General features: G+C 39.5%; 1 protein-coding gene across 1 annotated transcript in view; it reads right to left on the bottom strand.

Annotated features, from left to right (window-relative positions):
- The window catches only part of CRISPLD2 (cysteine rich secretory protein LCCL domain containing 2), a 561,942-nt gene that overhangs the window by 198,687 nt on the left and 348,608 nt on the right, over positions 1-14,647 (bottom strand). Inside the window, exons 7-8 of the mRNA XM_044082062.1 lie at positions 2,208-2,381; positions 1,109-1,169 (exon numbers count right to left, since the gene is read on the bottom strand). Coding sequence (XP_043937997.1) covers positions 1,109-1,169; positions 2,208-2,381 — 235 coding nt within the window. The remainder of the gene's footprint in view (positions 1-1,108; positions 1,170-2,207; positions 2,382-14,647) is intronic.

Raw genomic sequence — 14,647 nt, 5'->3', positions numbered from 1 at the left:
GGATTACTGTTAGAGTTTTAGGGTTATGGTTTTAGGGTTAGGTTTAAGGTTCATATATTGGTTGGTGAGTAGTTATGCTAAAAAAAAATGAAAATTGTATATCTAATTTCACCAAAGTGGCACAACTCTTTTTGTTCGTGCTGAAACATAAGCTGACATGAATGAGTTATGCCCATCCAATAGGGGTAGGCACCATCAACAATGTCATCCCAATACAGATACTTCTCTCTATATATATTTTTAGGCAGCATTTACTGTGTGTAGCAAAGGCAGTATATAAAAGAGATAGGGCCTCTATAAAAGGAAGGCATCAAAACAACAGAATAAATGAATAAATAAGGAGCAAACCAAATGCTGTGAGAAGCCATCAGTTTCAGAAAAGCACGGCTACACTAATGAATAAATTAAAGAAAGGCTACTCCAGTTCAAATGCATCATAGCAGGACTGCACTAAATACTTAATTAGATGTATCGTCTGATGTCATAGACATCTACGCAGCACATCATGAAGTGTTTAGCTGTTCTTTACTTCATATTTATTAAAATGGTTGAATTAGTCAAATCCAGGGTCCATTTCAGGGATTGCATTGATCAAAGGCAACAATAAGAGCAGTGTGTACAAAACATTTGTATGCAATAAGGTACACATTACAATGTAAGCATTTACATAAAGTTCGGTGCGATAATTACTGTGTTCGCTTAAATTAACTGTAGGAAAAGAAGACATGAACCAATGACTAAATCATCGATGTATGGTATATATTTTGGGCATATATTGTGACTCACTTAGGTCAGAAGAAAAGGGAATTAGCGCAATGATGATTCAAGCTGGCGATTAAGACATAAATTGGAGTCAAGAAGACATAAGGAAGCTGTAAAGGTGCAGGCTGAGGTCAGGAGTAAACGGTGAGGTTGAAAGGGTAGGGGATAAACCGGGGTCATGGAAGCACTTACACTGATCAGTATTAGGTAAGCTCCAGTGAAACGATTGATTAACACAGCAATTAATGGCTCAGCTGAAGTGAACTAATTTTTTCTAAGTTGTCATTTTGTTTTTGGACTTACAGCAGCAAATCGTACACACAAAAATAAAACGTGGAATAAATACCTGTTACATGTAGTGCCTTTACACTTGTCTCTCATTCGGGTTTCACACTTTATGACTTGAGCTGCAAATCAAACAAAAAGAATAAACATTATGAAATCTAAGCATGAAATGTCCAACAAAAGTATAACATTCCTTATTTGCCAGCTACAGTTGGCTTTTTTCTGGGATATATGCAAAACTGCAGCTTTAGAGGCACTTACGGTAACTGTTAGCAACACATTTCTTAAGAAAAGGTCATTCTTTTCTAAAGTCTATTATTTCATTTATCAACACATTCACTTTTCCACCTCTACCGCAGTGATGTGTATTAATTCAGAGTTTGCAGGCATGGTGTATGGTTTGCACACACTGGTGTTCATTAACAGAATGAACACTCCCACTACAAACCCCTCTGCTCACTCCAGGGAGAAGAAAGGAGGCAAAAGCTTTATTTCCAACTTCATCTCCAACTTCAGCTCTGATGTCTTTGCTGACAGTCAAACGCAGGTCTTTAGCAGCAGCAGTAAAAAAAAATGCCCTGCTCCTGTGCTTCTATGAAAACTGTCTAAGCATGTTTTAAAAGATTATTTACAAATCTTTAGAGTGTTGCCCATTGTATGGTTTAGTGAGGCTTTTTCATGGCAAGCTTCATCTTAAAATAGGTCTTTTAACTTTCAAAAACTATGCTTAAACAAAGCTTGGCTACCTTTTGCAGTTTCTGAAAACACATTTCTTACTTTTCTGAGATTACATAAGTCTTGACTTTGCTAAGTTGGATATCTTTGGAATGGTAGACAGGCTGTATGGGTACACTAAAACAGCATTTAGAGATGATACAAGATGCAGTTGGTAGAAAGAGTAGCAACCCTCCCTTATAACATTATCTTGGGGAAGGTAAATTCTAATGCACATTCATTAGTTCCAGCATAGTCATGACACAGTAAATACTATCAAACAGAAATCCTCAAACTGCAGTACTTCAAGAAGATGCAAATACAAGATATACTTTGTACCTTCATTACTGCACACCGCCCCCAGTTTCATTTCACCAGTTTAATAAATTGCTTCTTTGCTTCTGCTCAGCAAGAAAAAAAAACATTAAATATTTAACAGAACTCACTCATGTATTTGGTGCTTGAAAGTACTGGTTCCTTTTTAGGAGTTGTTGGCTTTGGTTTGGGTTTGGGTTCTGGTTCTGGTTTTGGCTGCACCCAGACCACGGTTTCCTCTTGGACTTGAGGAGTTTCTACCTCATTTGCTTCATCAGTTTCTGGCTGCACACCGTATCCTTCCTCTAGAAGAATAAGTAAACAAATACAGTATGTAACATTCTTACCATTGTTCCATTCTTAGGCAATTACAGAAACACAGAAACTCGATAATTTCTAAAAAGCTAAGAAAAATGTTATGAACATTTTCTTAACCTTTCAAACTACGTAAAATCTTCTCGGGTCAGCAAGTTATTCTGGCAGAGAAACAGTGCTTTAAACCCAGGTGAGACACATAAAAACATAACTGTATCTCAGCATTAATCAAAGTTGTAACAAAGATAAACATACTTGCATTACTTTTGGGATAGATTTGAAATGCCCAACTCTATGCCATAAGTTAATGTTATTACACTAAATATTATCTAATGAAAATGGATAGAGGCTTTAAAAACAGCTCTACAAAAAACATATCCAACACACCAACAGACTGAAACATTTCATTATGGTATCTTCTTTATTTTCCACTGTATTTGTCAAGTTCATGATTATGCCAAACTTAAGATTCAAATAATTAGCAGAGACCACAAATCGCTTTCTCTCCACAGCATTGTATAGTGCAGGTAGAAGAAAAGCCAAGAATGTTTCACTTAAGGGCCAAGCCAGAGTAAAGCCAGAGATCTAATTTGAGTCCAAGAAACAAAACAAAAGTAAAAAACATATTATTGCTTGTTTCTATATCATACAAGTGTATATTTCTTGCTCTGTGCAGAGTTCTTTGGCTGAACAAAATGCTTACTTTATCTGTCTTTGGTTCAGCTTGGACTTGCCAATAACTACATTTTTATGATTTATTGACATCATTGATGAAGGTCTCATGACATCTTGTATATTTGCCATCAAGCAAAATCTCATTTCCACCAACAATTCCTCATTATTTTATATTTTACTTGATAGTTAGTTTTTGATTTGTTTGTGTCTTAATAATGATATTCTTCCAATTATTTATGTTTATGCAGTTATTTGATATATCTATATTTAATGCCATATATTATACCAGTGGAAAAATTTAAAAACTTTAGTAAATTTTGACTGATCAATAGATTTATTGATTAATTCCCTTTCTGCTGCAAATATAATCTGAAATGATAAAAACACAAATCTAAAAGTATTTATTTATTTGTCTTTGTTGACCGAGAAAAGTCCAACTGGGTAAAACCCATTTTCAGCAGGGGCCCGGCGAGACAAGCTCCACATTTAAGTTACACATGATGCATATTTATAATTACAGGGTAAAACATCTGTACACAAGTTCATTTACATGATTTTTAAATATTTCTTACAAGAACACGGCATTTTAATACTAAATATCAAGCACAACATTGACATATATTGGCTAATTATTGAACAGAAAAATAACATGCAATAACACGATGTAATTATAGCAAAATGGCTGCAGGGAAATGATCAAACTGGGGTGTTTTTGAGTATAGTAATAATTCACAGACAAACAAGTAGTAATGTAGCTTAAAAAATTGATTATAAGAGAGATGTGAAAGGAGGAATTATGGAACTGAGCAGAAAGATGAATGGACAGAGGAAGAATTGTAGTTTTGTGGGGGGGGGGGTGAAAGGAGGAGGAACAAGAATAATTTAGGAAATAACAGAAATTTGAGGGGGAGCAATAAGGTGCAAAAAGACTGGGAAGCAAAGTGACTGTAAGAGTTGGAGAAAATTAATCTAAGTAAAGTCACCCAGGTGAGCAGGAAGAACAGAGCCATTTTGACATAGGTGCTATTTAAGTAAAGTTTGGAAACTATTAACATTTTCTATCTAAATGAAATGTGTGGGGATTTTATTCTAGAATTTTAACACATAATGGGAGTAGAGAAAGTTACCAACAGTGTTCATAGGTTCATAGGTTACTAGGCTAATGGCCCTAGAGACCTTAAAAGCCTAGCCATATTTATCTTGAGTTGCCCCATTTGTAAATGTTTAGGTGAGTGAAGTTTGCAGAGGTGAGGGTCTATGCTAGTTAATACCTACTTCTTCTGTCCAGGAGGGACATGGGCACCACCCCAGGAGTGAGTTTGCAGTCACCCATCCATTGATCTAGGGTTTATTTGAAGAGGGCCAGGGAGGGGCTCTGTTTCATATGAACTGGAAGCTTGTTCCAGAGGCAGTCTCTGGGAGATGTATCTATCTCTCCAGCATGACCCGTTCATGTCAGAGGCTAGGTTAAGCTCCCTGGAGCAAGCGACCCTCCTGCAGCTTGATTTATGAATGTGTGGCATTTCCATTAGGGTCAGGTCAGAGACTGCCCTGTAAGCCAGGCACAGATCACCCCTTAGCAACATGTAGGAGACAGAATAGAGTGACAGAGTTTTCAGTCTTTCCACGTAAGACTTGTTTTGTGTACACTGTAATTTCTTAATGAGAAACCTCTGTGTTCTCTCCAACTGTTGCAGGTGTCTGGTGAGATACATGCAAAAAGGAGCATTGTACTCAATTATTGGTCTGAAGAGGGCTGAGTATAATGGAATTATAGCTTCCTTAGATCGAGATGTGATGCCTTTATTTATAAGATGTGCCACATAGAAGGAATTCCTTACTACTGTGGATATGTGGGGGTCAAAGTTCAGATTGCTATCAATCTGAGTATCCAGATCATGTACCACTGGGCCTACACCTGGGTGGGTGCTGTCTGTAATGTAATTAGCAGGGATGTCAGCTTTTCCAAAGGTCATAATAATGCATTTCTTTGCATTTAGCTTTAGTGTGTGACTTTGGCACTAAATAGTTAACTGCTTTAACCCTGTCTGCAGTATATTAACATTGTTGGGGGACTCAGTGAATGCTCCCAGGTCATCCAAGTTTGCCTGGACTTCTGAGGAATAAATTCCAAACAGTGAGGGGCCCAGCACAGAATCTGGTGGAATGCCACTGGTGACTGGTCTTTTGAAAGAGGTGAAGTCACCCTCTTTGACAGTATGTGTTCTGTTGGTGAGACAGTTGGCTACCCATCTGGTAATGCAGAGATTAATTCCTAATTAGGAGAGTTTATTTATAATACCAGAGTGGAAGATTGTGTTAAATGCCTTGGCTAGGTCAAGATAGGTAGTATGCATTGTCTTTCCCTTGTCCAGGGCCTTGGTGCCTTTCTCGAAGAAGTCAACCATGTTTAACATGCATGATCTACCTTTAACAAATCTGAACTGGGTTGGGTCCAGTGTTTGCAGATTACCCTTAATGAAGCTTTCCATGGCCTTGCAGATGAGGCTAGTCAAGCTTATGGGACTATAATTTCCAGGGTGGGTTGATGGTCCCCCTTTGTGCAGAGGGATTACTGTTGTCCTTCATTCTGCTGAAACATAGCCACTTCGCAGGCTGTGGTTAAACAGAGTTCCAGGTGGGTCTGCTAGGTCATGCTTTAAGTTGTTTAAAAGGCAACCTGGGGTGTTGTCTGGTCCCATTGATGCCATGTTTTTTGGCCTTGGAGAGTGCCAAGATAACCTTCTCTCCTGAGATAAATGGTTGATGAATGGTGGCAGGTATACTTTGGGGGATGAGTGGAGGGGACTGGGGGGGTGACGTCTGCTCCAAATCTGTCAGCTAGCTTGTTGGCTATTACTTCCAGTTGAGTATGGGTGGTGCCATCCACAACCAGTTCAGCACACAGCTGGGTATTCCCTTTTAGATCTCGGACATAGTTAAAGAATGCCTTGTGAATATTGTTAGCTAGGGAGGCTATTTTTCTTTCATAGTTAGCTTTGTTGGACTTGACAAGATCTCTAATTTGTTTGTTTAAGCTACAGAGAGATTTCTTCCTCTGCTGAGCCAGTTCCCTCTTTTCCTTGGACATCAGCTTCTTTCTTTTCTTGCATAGCCTGTTTATATTAGGGTCCACCAGGGTCCCTTGTTTTTTTTTTGACAAGACCTGGTTTTACTGATAAAAAATAAAATGCACAATCTGAGGGCTATTAAGAAACCCACCTTTAATGAAAATACAGAGTATTGAGTGCTTTCATCCCACAAACTAGCGACTTCATCAGAATACAGTTACACAACACAACAGCCCTATTTAAATCCCCCCTTAGGGTAGGATCTTAAACAACCAACCACTGTCCCGCCAATTAATGACAATAAATGAATAATGGCAGTAAATACTCCATCTACATCACAACTAAACAAAATTATGTTGCACTAACATCACCAAATGTATGAAAACATCAACAAATGTATAAAAAATACTGCTTAAAAAATCCATATTTGCTACAACAGCTGTGAAAAAATTTGTAAATATTATAAATGTTCATAAAAAACACACTTTCAAAAAGGTATATTGAAACAATTTTGGCTTATAAAAACATGAGAAACATGGGAGACTTTTTCATTCCCTTAAAAAAACTTCTTTTATTATACATACTACATTTTGTTGTTCCAACAATATCTAAATTTTATTAGCTCACTCATGTAGGGAAAATGGAGACTGCATCATTTAATCCCGGGGGGGACATAGCAGCTAAATTAAATTGCCACGCTGTCTCCTTCTTTCTAAGCATGTTTTTCCAGTCCCTCCCCCCCACTGGGTTGAATTTACCACCCTCCAGTATACCAAATGTAAACTTAATAAAACCTCTGCACACCTAAGAGTACTTATATAAAACAATACTCTGCTTTTTATTTTTAATGTCATTTAGGTGTTCAAAGATCCTATTTATGAGGGCACGCATAGGGCCAAATAAACAACCTTACTAGTAGCACAATTACCCTTTTTAAAAATCATCTTATTCCTCAATCTGTTCTCCAAAATAATATTACTTTGTTTGTTAATGTATCCACACTGGCTACAGGCTCCACAGGATTTGGTACCATAAACAGTCTTCTATCGAATATATCTTGGTCTCCAATAATTTTTTAAAATTAGCACCTGTTTTGTTAATAAATAACGGCCCTACACCTACTTTTTCATAGATAGGGTTAACTCTGAATATATTGCAATTCTTTTTAAACACCTTTTTTATCTCTCCTGCCAGATGGTTATGCTGTAATACACAAGCTCTCGCATACTTGGTTTTACTCTGTAACCCCATTTTTTGGTGCTTATCTAACCCTATACCTAGTAGGGGCTTATACTGTGTTCTCCATTTTTTATAAACATCTTCCAGTATTTGATCCACCCACTTCTTGGGATACCTCCCTCTCATAAACCTCATCCTGGTGCGATGTCATATAGGTAGCCCATATGGCTTGTCCTTTAACAATACTCTTTTTTTGCACTTTTCCTACCCAACACCATAATTTTGGGTGATTTCAACTACCCTGGTATAGACCGGGTGAACTGCCAAAGTTCTAACTCCTATGCCCAGCGGTTCATAGAATTTATAAATTCAAATGCCCTTGAACAACTGGTATGTTCTCCCACTAGAGGGGACAACATATTGGATTTAGTCATCACAAATATGGGCACCCATTGTACTACACCCGTTATCACTCCCTCTCTGGTCAGATCAGACCACAAACTGATAACCCTGGACATCCTCACCCCTCCACCTCCCCCAGTCAAAGAAACCATCATAAAAAACCTTTCCAAAGCAAACTTCAAACTACTTGCGTCAGAAGTGGAAAGCTTCACTATTCCCTTGCAGAAGGATAATGATATCCAGGATGCAGAATCCTATACCAAGGCATTTTATATACATCTTCAGGATAGCATGGACCGTGCTATCCCAAATAAAATGAAGACTCCTTCCTCAAGCAAGAAGAAACCAGACTGGTGGACCGCGGCCATAAGCAAACTATACAATAATAGGAGGAGACATATACAAAAAAAGGCCAAATCTCCCTGATCAGCATTAGTAAGAAATTGAGGGCCCTCATCAAGTCAACTAAAGCCAATTTCGAAAAGAAAGTTGCCAAGGATAACCATAAGGCCTTCTATGGTCACATCGAAAACCTAAATGGCAACGCTCAGGTCTGTTCTGAGCTAGTACAAAATTAAACAAAATACACTGACCCCACTGACATTGCCAACATCTTGGCTGACAGGTTCAGTGCAAATTTCTCCCCCCCCTCACCACCTGCAGGGCCTATTACTATTCCAGGGGATTGTGTAACTCCAATTATTACTGATACGTTGGTTAATAAGGCTCTATCTAAAGCTAAAAACACTGCCTCCATGGGACCAGATGGTGTCCCGGGCTGTGTTATATGCGAGCTCCAAAATGAATTAACCCCGCATCTGAATACCCTGTTCAGTCTCAGCCTCTCGACAGGATATGTGCCCATAGAATGGCGCACAGCAACAGTGGTTCTGCTGCACAAGGATGGGCCCACAACTGGCCCTGGGAACTACCGGCCAATAAGCCTGACCAGTCTGATCTGTAAGGCAATGGAGTGAATCATTATGGAACTCATAAATGGAGAGATTGGGAACCTTCAAACACTTGACCCCACACAGTTCGGCTTTGTCAAGGGCAGATTATGCCTCCTGAACCTGGTGGACTTCTTTGAGACAGTTACTCAGGCTATAGATAAGGGAAAGGAGGTACACATGGCTTACCTTGACCTTGCTAAAGCATTTGACACCTTTCCCCATTCGGGTATTATTGATAAACTCACCAACCTGGGCATAAACCCTTACGTCACAAGATGGATCACAAACTGGCTCTCAGACAGATCCCACAAAGTAAGAGTAGCGGGATCTATGTCCGAATCCAGACCAGTAATGAGCGGTGTGCATCAGGGCTCTGTCCTGGGGCCCCTCTTGTTTGGCATATACTTCTCAGAAGTACAGGCAAGCACTGAAGGGCTGTGGCTGACCAAGTTTGCGAACGACTGCAAACTGGGTGCTATAGTAGAGTCTCCGGCCGACATGGATATCCTCCAGAAGGGCCTTAATGAGACTGATGCATGGTGTCAAAGTCATGGTCTCAAGCTAAATGCTAAAAAATGCGTAGTAATCCCCTTTGGAAAAAACAGAGTACCCACAAACTACCACATAGGAGGTAACCCCCTGAAATCTGAAGAAGTAATAAGGGATCTACGGACCCAAGTAGATAGTCAGCTTTCCTTTGATAACCATGTTGCCAAGGTGGTTAGAAAATCCTTCTATGTGACCCATCTGATCACGAAAGGGTTTGCATCAAGATCTAAGGATGTAGTGGTGCCCCTCTACTCTTCCCTCATCAGACCCATTATTGAGTACAATGCACCAATTGGAATGTACCTGGCCAGGCATCTCCAGCAGCTGGAGAGACCACAGAGATACCTCACTAAGAGGATTACTGGCCTCAAACAGTTGCCCTATGCAGCACGATTGAAAAAACTAAGGCTTTTCTCTGTTGCATACCGCCTTCTCAGAGGCGATGTCTGTCTAACATACAGAGTCATGTCCAACCCAGAACTGTTGAACATGCTCCATCTTAGCAAAACCAAATCTACTCGAGCTACACGCTCTAGGGATATAAACCTCAGCACAACAATGAATAGAACATGCTGGAGGGATAGATTCCCTTTGCAAAGACTTCCCTTGCTATGGAACAAGGTCCCAATCTACATAAGACAGAGCCCCTCACTATCACTCTTCAAGAGGACCCTTGACGAGTGGATGGGTAACAGAAAGTTCACACCAGGGATCATACCAACAGCTCTACTAGATAGGGGCAAAGGGTACTAGTTACTAGATCAAGGGCCTAGGGAACTAACCAAAGGGGTGGTGAATACCGAACAACATGGCTGGGCTAATATATGCCTTCGGGCAGATAGTCCAGTACCTACCTATGAACCTATGAACCTATTTTGGGTGACTATTATTAAAGTGTATGTGTTACAGAAGGTATCCTTGTGGTAAATCCTAGATTTAAATTCTTCATTATAATATGAAATATAAGTATCCAAATAACTGATCCCAAGTTTGTCATGCTTAAAAGTAAACTCCAAAAACTGGGTGGTATTCCCCAAATATTGCACAAGTTCATGGCTGTCCTCTACTCTGTCTTTCCATAAAATAAAGATATTATCTAAAAATAAAGATATTATCTAAAAATAAAGATATTATCTAAAATCTAGAATACATTTTCACGTTATTCCAGTAGGGACAGTGAAAGAGATATCTATTCTCCCACCCAAGTAGCACAGTATTGGCATAAAAAGGGGAGCATGCCACCCCCATTGCCACACCTTTTACCTGATGAAAGTATTCTCCCTTGAAGAATACAAAATAATTTTCCAGAATTATAGCCATAAATTCACACACAAGGGTGCTTTGATCGTGGGCTAGGTCAGAACATAGGAATTGAGTCTCTTCAAATAATTCTTGTCCCTCCTCCTTTGGAAGTACAGAAAATAAGTCCTTGATTCCTATAATAAGGAAAATAAGACCTGCATCCCAAATATCCTGCTTCAGTTGTCCCAAAAACTCCCAAGAGTCTTTAACTAGATGGGGTGTATTCTCCACCTGACCTGGTTTTAATCCGGTCAGGTACAGATGATTGTATACAACTGCTTAAGTATACCTCTGCGTAGGAGTTCATATTATCTGCATTTGAGGGGACTTTAAAACTTCTTATACCATTACTTAGTAGGAGATAATTTGTCTTTGAAAAGTTCTTAAGCACTTTTGAGTTTGATGGGGTATCTGGTCTTATAATTACATCGAACGAGACTGATTTATGGTCTGATTTTACCAGGGAGAACATCACATAGTGGGGTGCAATGCTCTCCCATCTTAGTGAGTACTATGTTCAAGACATTTGAGCCTCTTGTGGGTGTGCTGACTAACTGTAACACTTGCATTGACAAAGTCCAAGAAACTCTGAACCAGCATGTCTGTGGTCATAATTAAAATCACCCTTGAGTAAGGTGTTGGGCTGTATTTCAAGTGACTCCAGTAAGTCCAGGTATGTGGTATGCTTTTCTTGTTTCATGGTGGGAGACCTATAGGTAGCTATGATGTGATAGGTGGCCTTACCTATAGTTAATTTGACATGGAGTCACTCAAGAGAGTCATACTGTTTGACCAGTCTCAAGTGTACTGATCCTTTGGTTCTTTCACAATCCGTTTGTGGTCTGAATGTATGGAAGGCATTGAAGCCCTGCACAGCTGGGGTGCTTTCCATGCCTTTAAATCATGTCTCAGTGACTGCACAGAAGTCAGCATCTTCTACAGTGAGGAGTGCTTCTAGGGAGTGCAGTTTTTGTTTAGACTCCTAGCATTAAGTATCAGTACCTTGAGTTTATCTAGAGAGGATTTTATTATGTTGGGAGGTTGGTTATTTTGACATTGACTAAAAAAGGCACAATAGGGGTGGCTAATGCCTTTGCCAGTATCAGAAAGCCTAGAGGAGACAGGTGCAGACCATTCCTGGCAAAGCAGAGTGTCCAGTCGGCCAAGTCTTCTAGGCTGACTGATATTGGATCTCCTTGGACTGACACCAGACGCTAAGCCAATTGTAAAAGTCAATAAATGTTTTGTTTGTATTGTGGCATTATCCCTGAAGAAGGTAGAAGGCTGCTTAAGGCTAGGTTTATACCAGCCTGTGACACATAATCTGAATGCTCAGTCATGTCTCTCTTCATATAGTCCACTGAGGTGCATCTCAAATCATTCACCCCCACATGGGCTATGAAGGAGTTGCACTCGTACCTGTGGGTGAGTGACTTGAGTGCTTGAGTGACTTGTTGGATCCTGTCACCTGACAAGCAGTAACCATAGCCCACTCCTTATCCAACTTGGTGAGGGGAACATTTGTGTGTGTGTCTCAGAACGGAGTCACCTATGACCAATACATTAGGTTTTGTGGTGTTCCACCTTATGGGCTGATTTGCTGAGACACTGGCATGTGTGTTTTTATGTGTTGTGGTTGTTTTTGCATTGTTATGTGTGTAAGTGGCTTCCGTTTGAGAGGCCTCTGATCTTTTGGTAAATTACTAGTGAGTACCTCCACATATGCGGGGTTGTGTCATGTCCTTATTTAGAATGGGAAGTGTGTGTGTGTGTGTGTGTGTGTGTGTGTGTGTGTGTGTGTGTGTGTGTGTGTGTGTGTGTGTGTGTGTGTGTGTGTGTGCAGACAACCTGTTTGGCATTCAATTTGTGCTTATGTGAGAGTCTTGCCTACAATTTCATGGTATAACTACATCTCTCACATAAAGTATTTGTTTGTTTCAGGAGTAAGTGGTTGTCGGTATAAATAAAAGGCAATTGCTACATTGAATCTATCAGGTTGGCCAGAGAGATGATGAATGTCTTACTGATACACAGTTTATTGCTAGAAAGAAGGTCTCTAGTGGGTGAATAGTGCAGTAGAGTATTTGTAATGCTGAGCATTTGTCTGGAGATACAATAGGTTGTAGGCATTGATTAGTTGTGAGTATGTCAAACCAATTTAATTGTCTTAATGCAAGGCAGTGTTGGTGTGTTTTATAAGGTTGTTTGGTTGCAAATTTAGCTATTTTTAGTAGCAGGAGGCTAGTTTAGTTTTGTATGCATTGTTGGTATTTATAGGGGAAGTATGTAATATAGAAGGAAGGAGGTATGTTGCTTCAAAGTAATCCCTGCTTGATCTGTCAGTTAGTGTTTGGCCCTATAGAGGAAGCCATGTTTTTGGTGAGTTTTCCTGATGGAATAAAGTATATGGTGATCAAAGTTGAGGTTGTCATCTACTATGACTACGAGTAGTTTAGTTTGGCGTATGGTTTCTATTTTTTATTAATGTATGTTTCTAGTTAAGGTGTTGTGTTGGAGTAAATAGCATATATTTTTTTTTTGGCATTAAGCAACATGTTAGAATTTTTAGCCATATATCAATCACAGTGAAAGATTTTTGATTGATTTCCTATAATTTTGTTATGGATGGGGCAGAGCAGATAAGGGTTGGATTGTTGTCATATTGTACAAGAATGGCAAGTGTTGTAGTGGTATGAAGTTTATTTATGAAAATATTAAATAGAAGGGGGCTAAGTATTGACCCTTGGGGAACACCAACATAAATTGGTTGAAATGCTGAAAGGTTGTATTGCCATTTAGTTGCCTGTGAAACCAGGGGAGGGAGAGGTAAGTGCGACCTAATATTGCAAGTTGAGAGAGGACATTTTGGTGGGATACTGTGTCAAATGCTTTGGAAAGGTCAAGGCTGCCCTCAATTCTGTATTGGTTTACTATGCTGGTGAAGCTGAGAAGGGCAGTAGTAGTACTGTGGTTGGCCTGAGGAGGGCAGTAGTAGTACTGTAGTTGGGCCTGAAACCATGCTGGGTGTTGGAGAGGAGGTTGTATTTGGTTATATCTTTTATAAGCTGACAGTGAATGTATTTCTCAAGTATTTTAAAAAGAGTTGATTGGATAGCAATTTGTTAATTCTATTGAAGCACCTCCTTTGTGAAGGGGTATAATAATGGATTTTTTTTTCCAGATGGCCGGACCGTAGTTTTCAGTTATTGACCGGTTGATCAGAATGGAGACAGGGAAGCCTAGTGCTTACATACCTGTTTTGAGGAAGCCAGTTGGAAGGTTATCAGCAGCTGATGTTATTGCTTTTAATTTGGCTACTAATTTTTTTATGGTTGATATTGGGATGGGCTGAAAACTAAAAAGTGTGTTGGTTTCTAGAACAGATGGAAGGTGGACAGGTGAACTGAGGTGGTCATTGCTCAGTGACAGGACTGACTGGATAAAATGAGTCTTGAACTGAGTAACAACAGACCCTTTACTGTTTGAATTAGAAGGACAGGGTGCAGTGGTATGGCCAGGGTGTAATAGTTTATTTGGAAGGGACCACAAAAGCTTGGGGTTGTTTTGGCAAATTTGTTGGAGATTACTGCAGTATGATTTCTTGTCAGATTCAACAAGGATCTTGGTATGGTTTCTGAGATATTTAAAATTTTGGTGGGCATGTTGTGTTTTATTTTTATTCAATTCTTTCCATGCTTTATCTCGTTACACATTAGCTGTTTGATCTCATTTGATAGCCATGGCACCATGTTAGATTTTACCCTTCTTGTCCTAAATGGTGCTAAATAATTTAAGTGAGTAACTGCTTCATCTAAGGGCATTACTCAATACATTTCAGTTGTATTGGGAGAGGGCTGTAATAAATGTGTCTGTCGAATTTGGTTAAATTGTGTACTTGTTTATAGATTGTTTGTTTGGATGAACCATGTTGTTGTTTGCCTACATAGGTTGAGAGGTGGTCACTTATAATATCTAGTAAGCAAACAGAGGATTTTATATTATGGGGTTTGTTTGTCAATATCCAGTGCAGTGTGGACTACCTATTAATGCTTTTGTTGGTTCTGGTGGACGTGCTCATTAGTTGGGTGAAGCCAAAACTGTAGATAGAGTCTTTGTGGCTGTTGC

The sequence above is a fragment of the Protopterus annectens genome, chromosome 8.part1, assembly GCF_019279795.1.
Source record: "Protopterus annectens isolate FY-2018-M chromosome 8.part1, PAN1.0, whole genome shotgun sequence".
Classification (NCBI taxonomy): domain Eukaryota; kingdom Metazoa; phylum Chordata; order Ceratodontiformes; family Protopteridae; genus Protopterus; species Protopterus annectens.
Note: the sequence above shows the minus strand (reverse complement) of the source record. Positions and strands in the feature narration are given on the sequence as shown.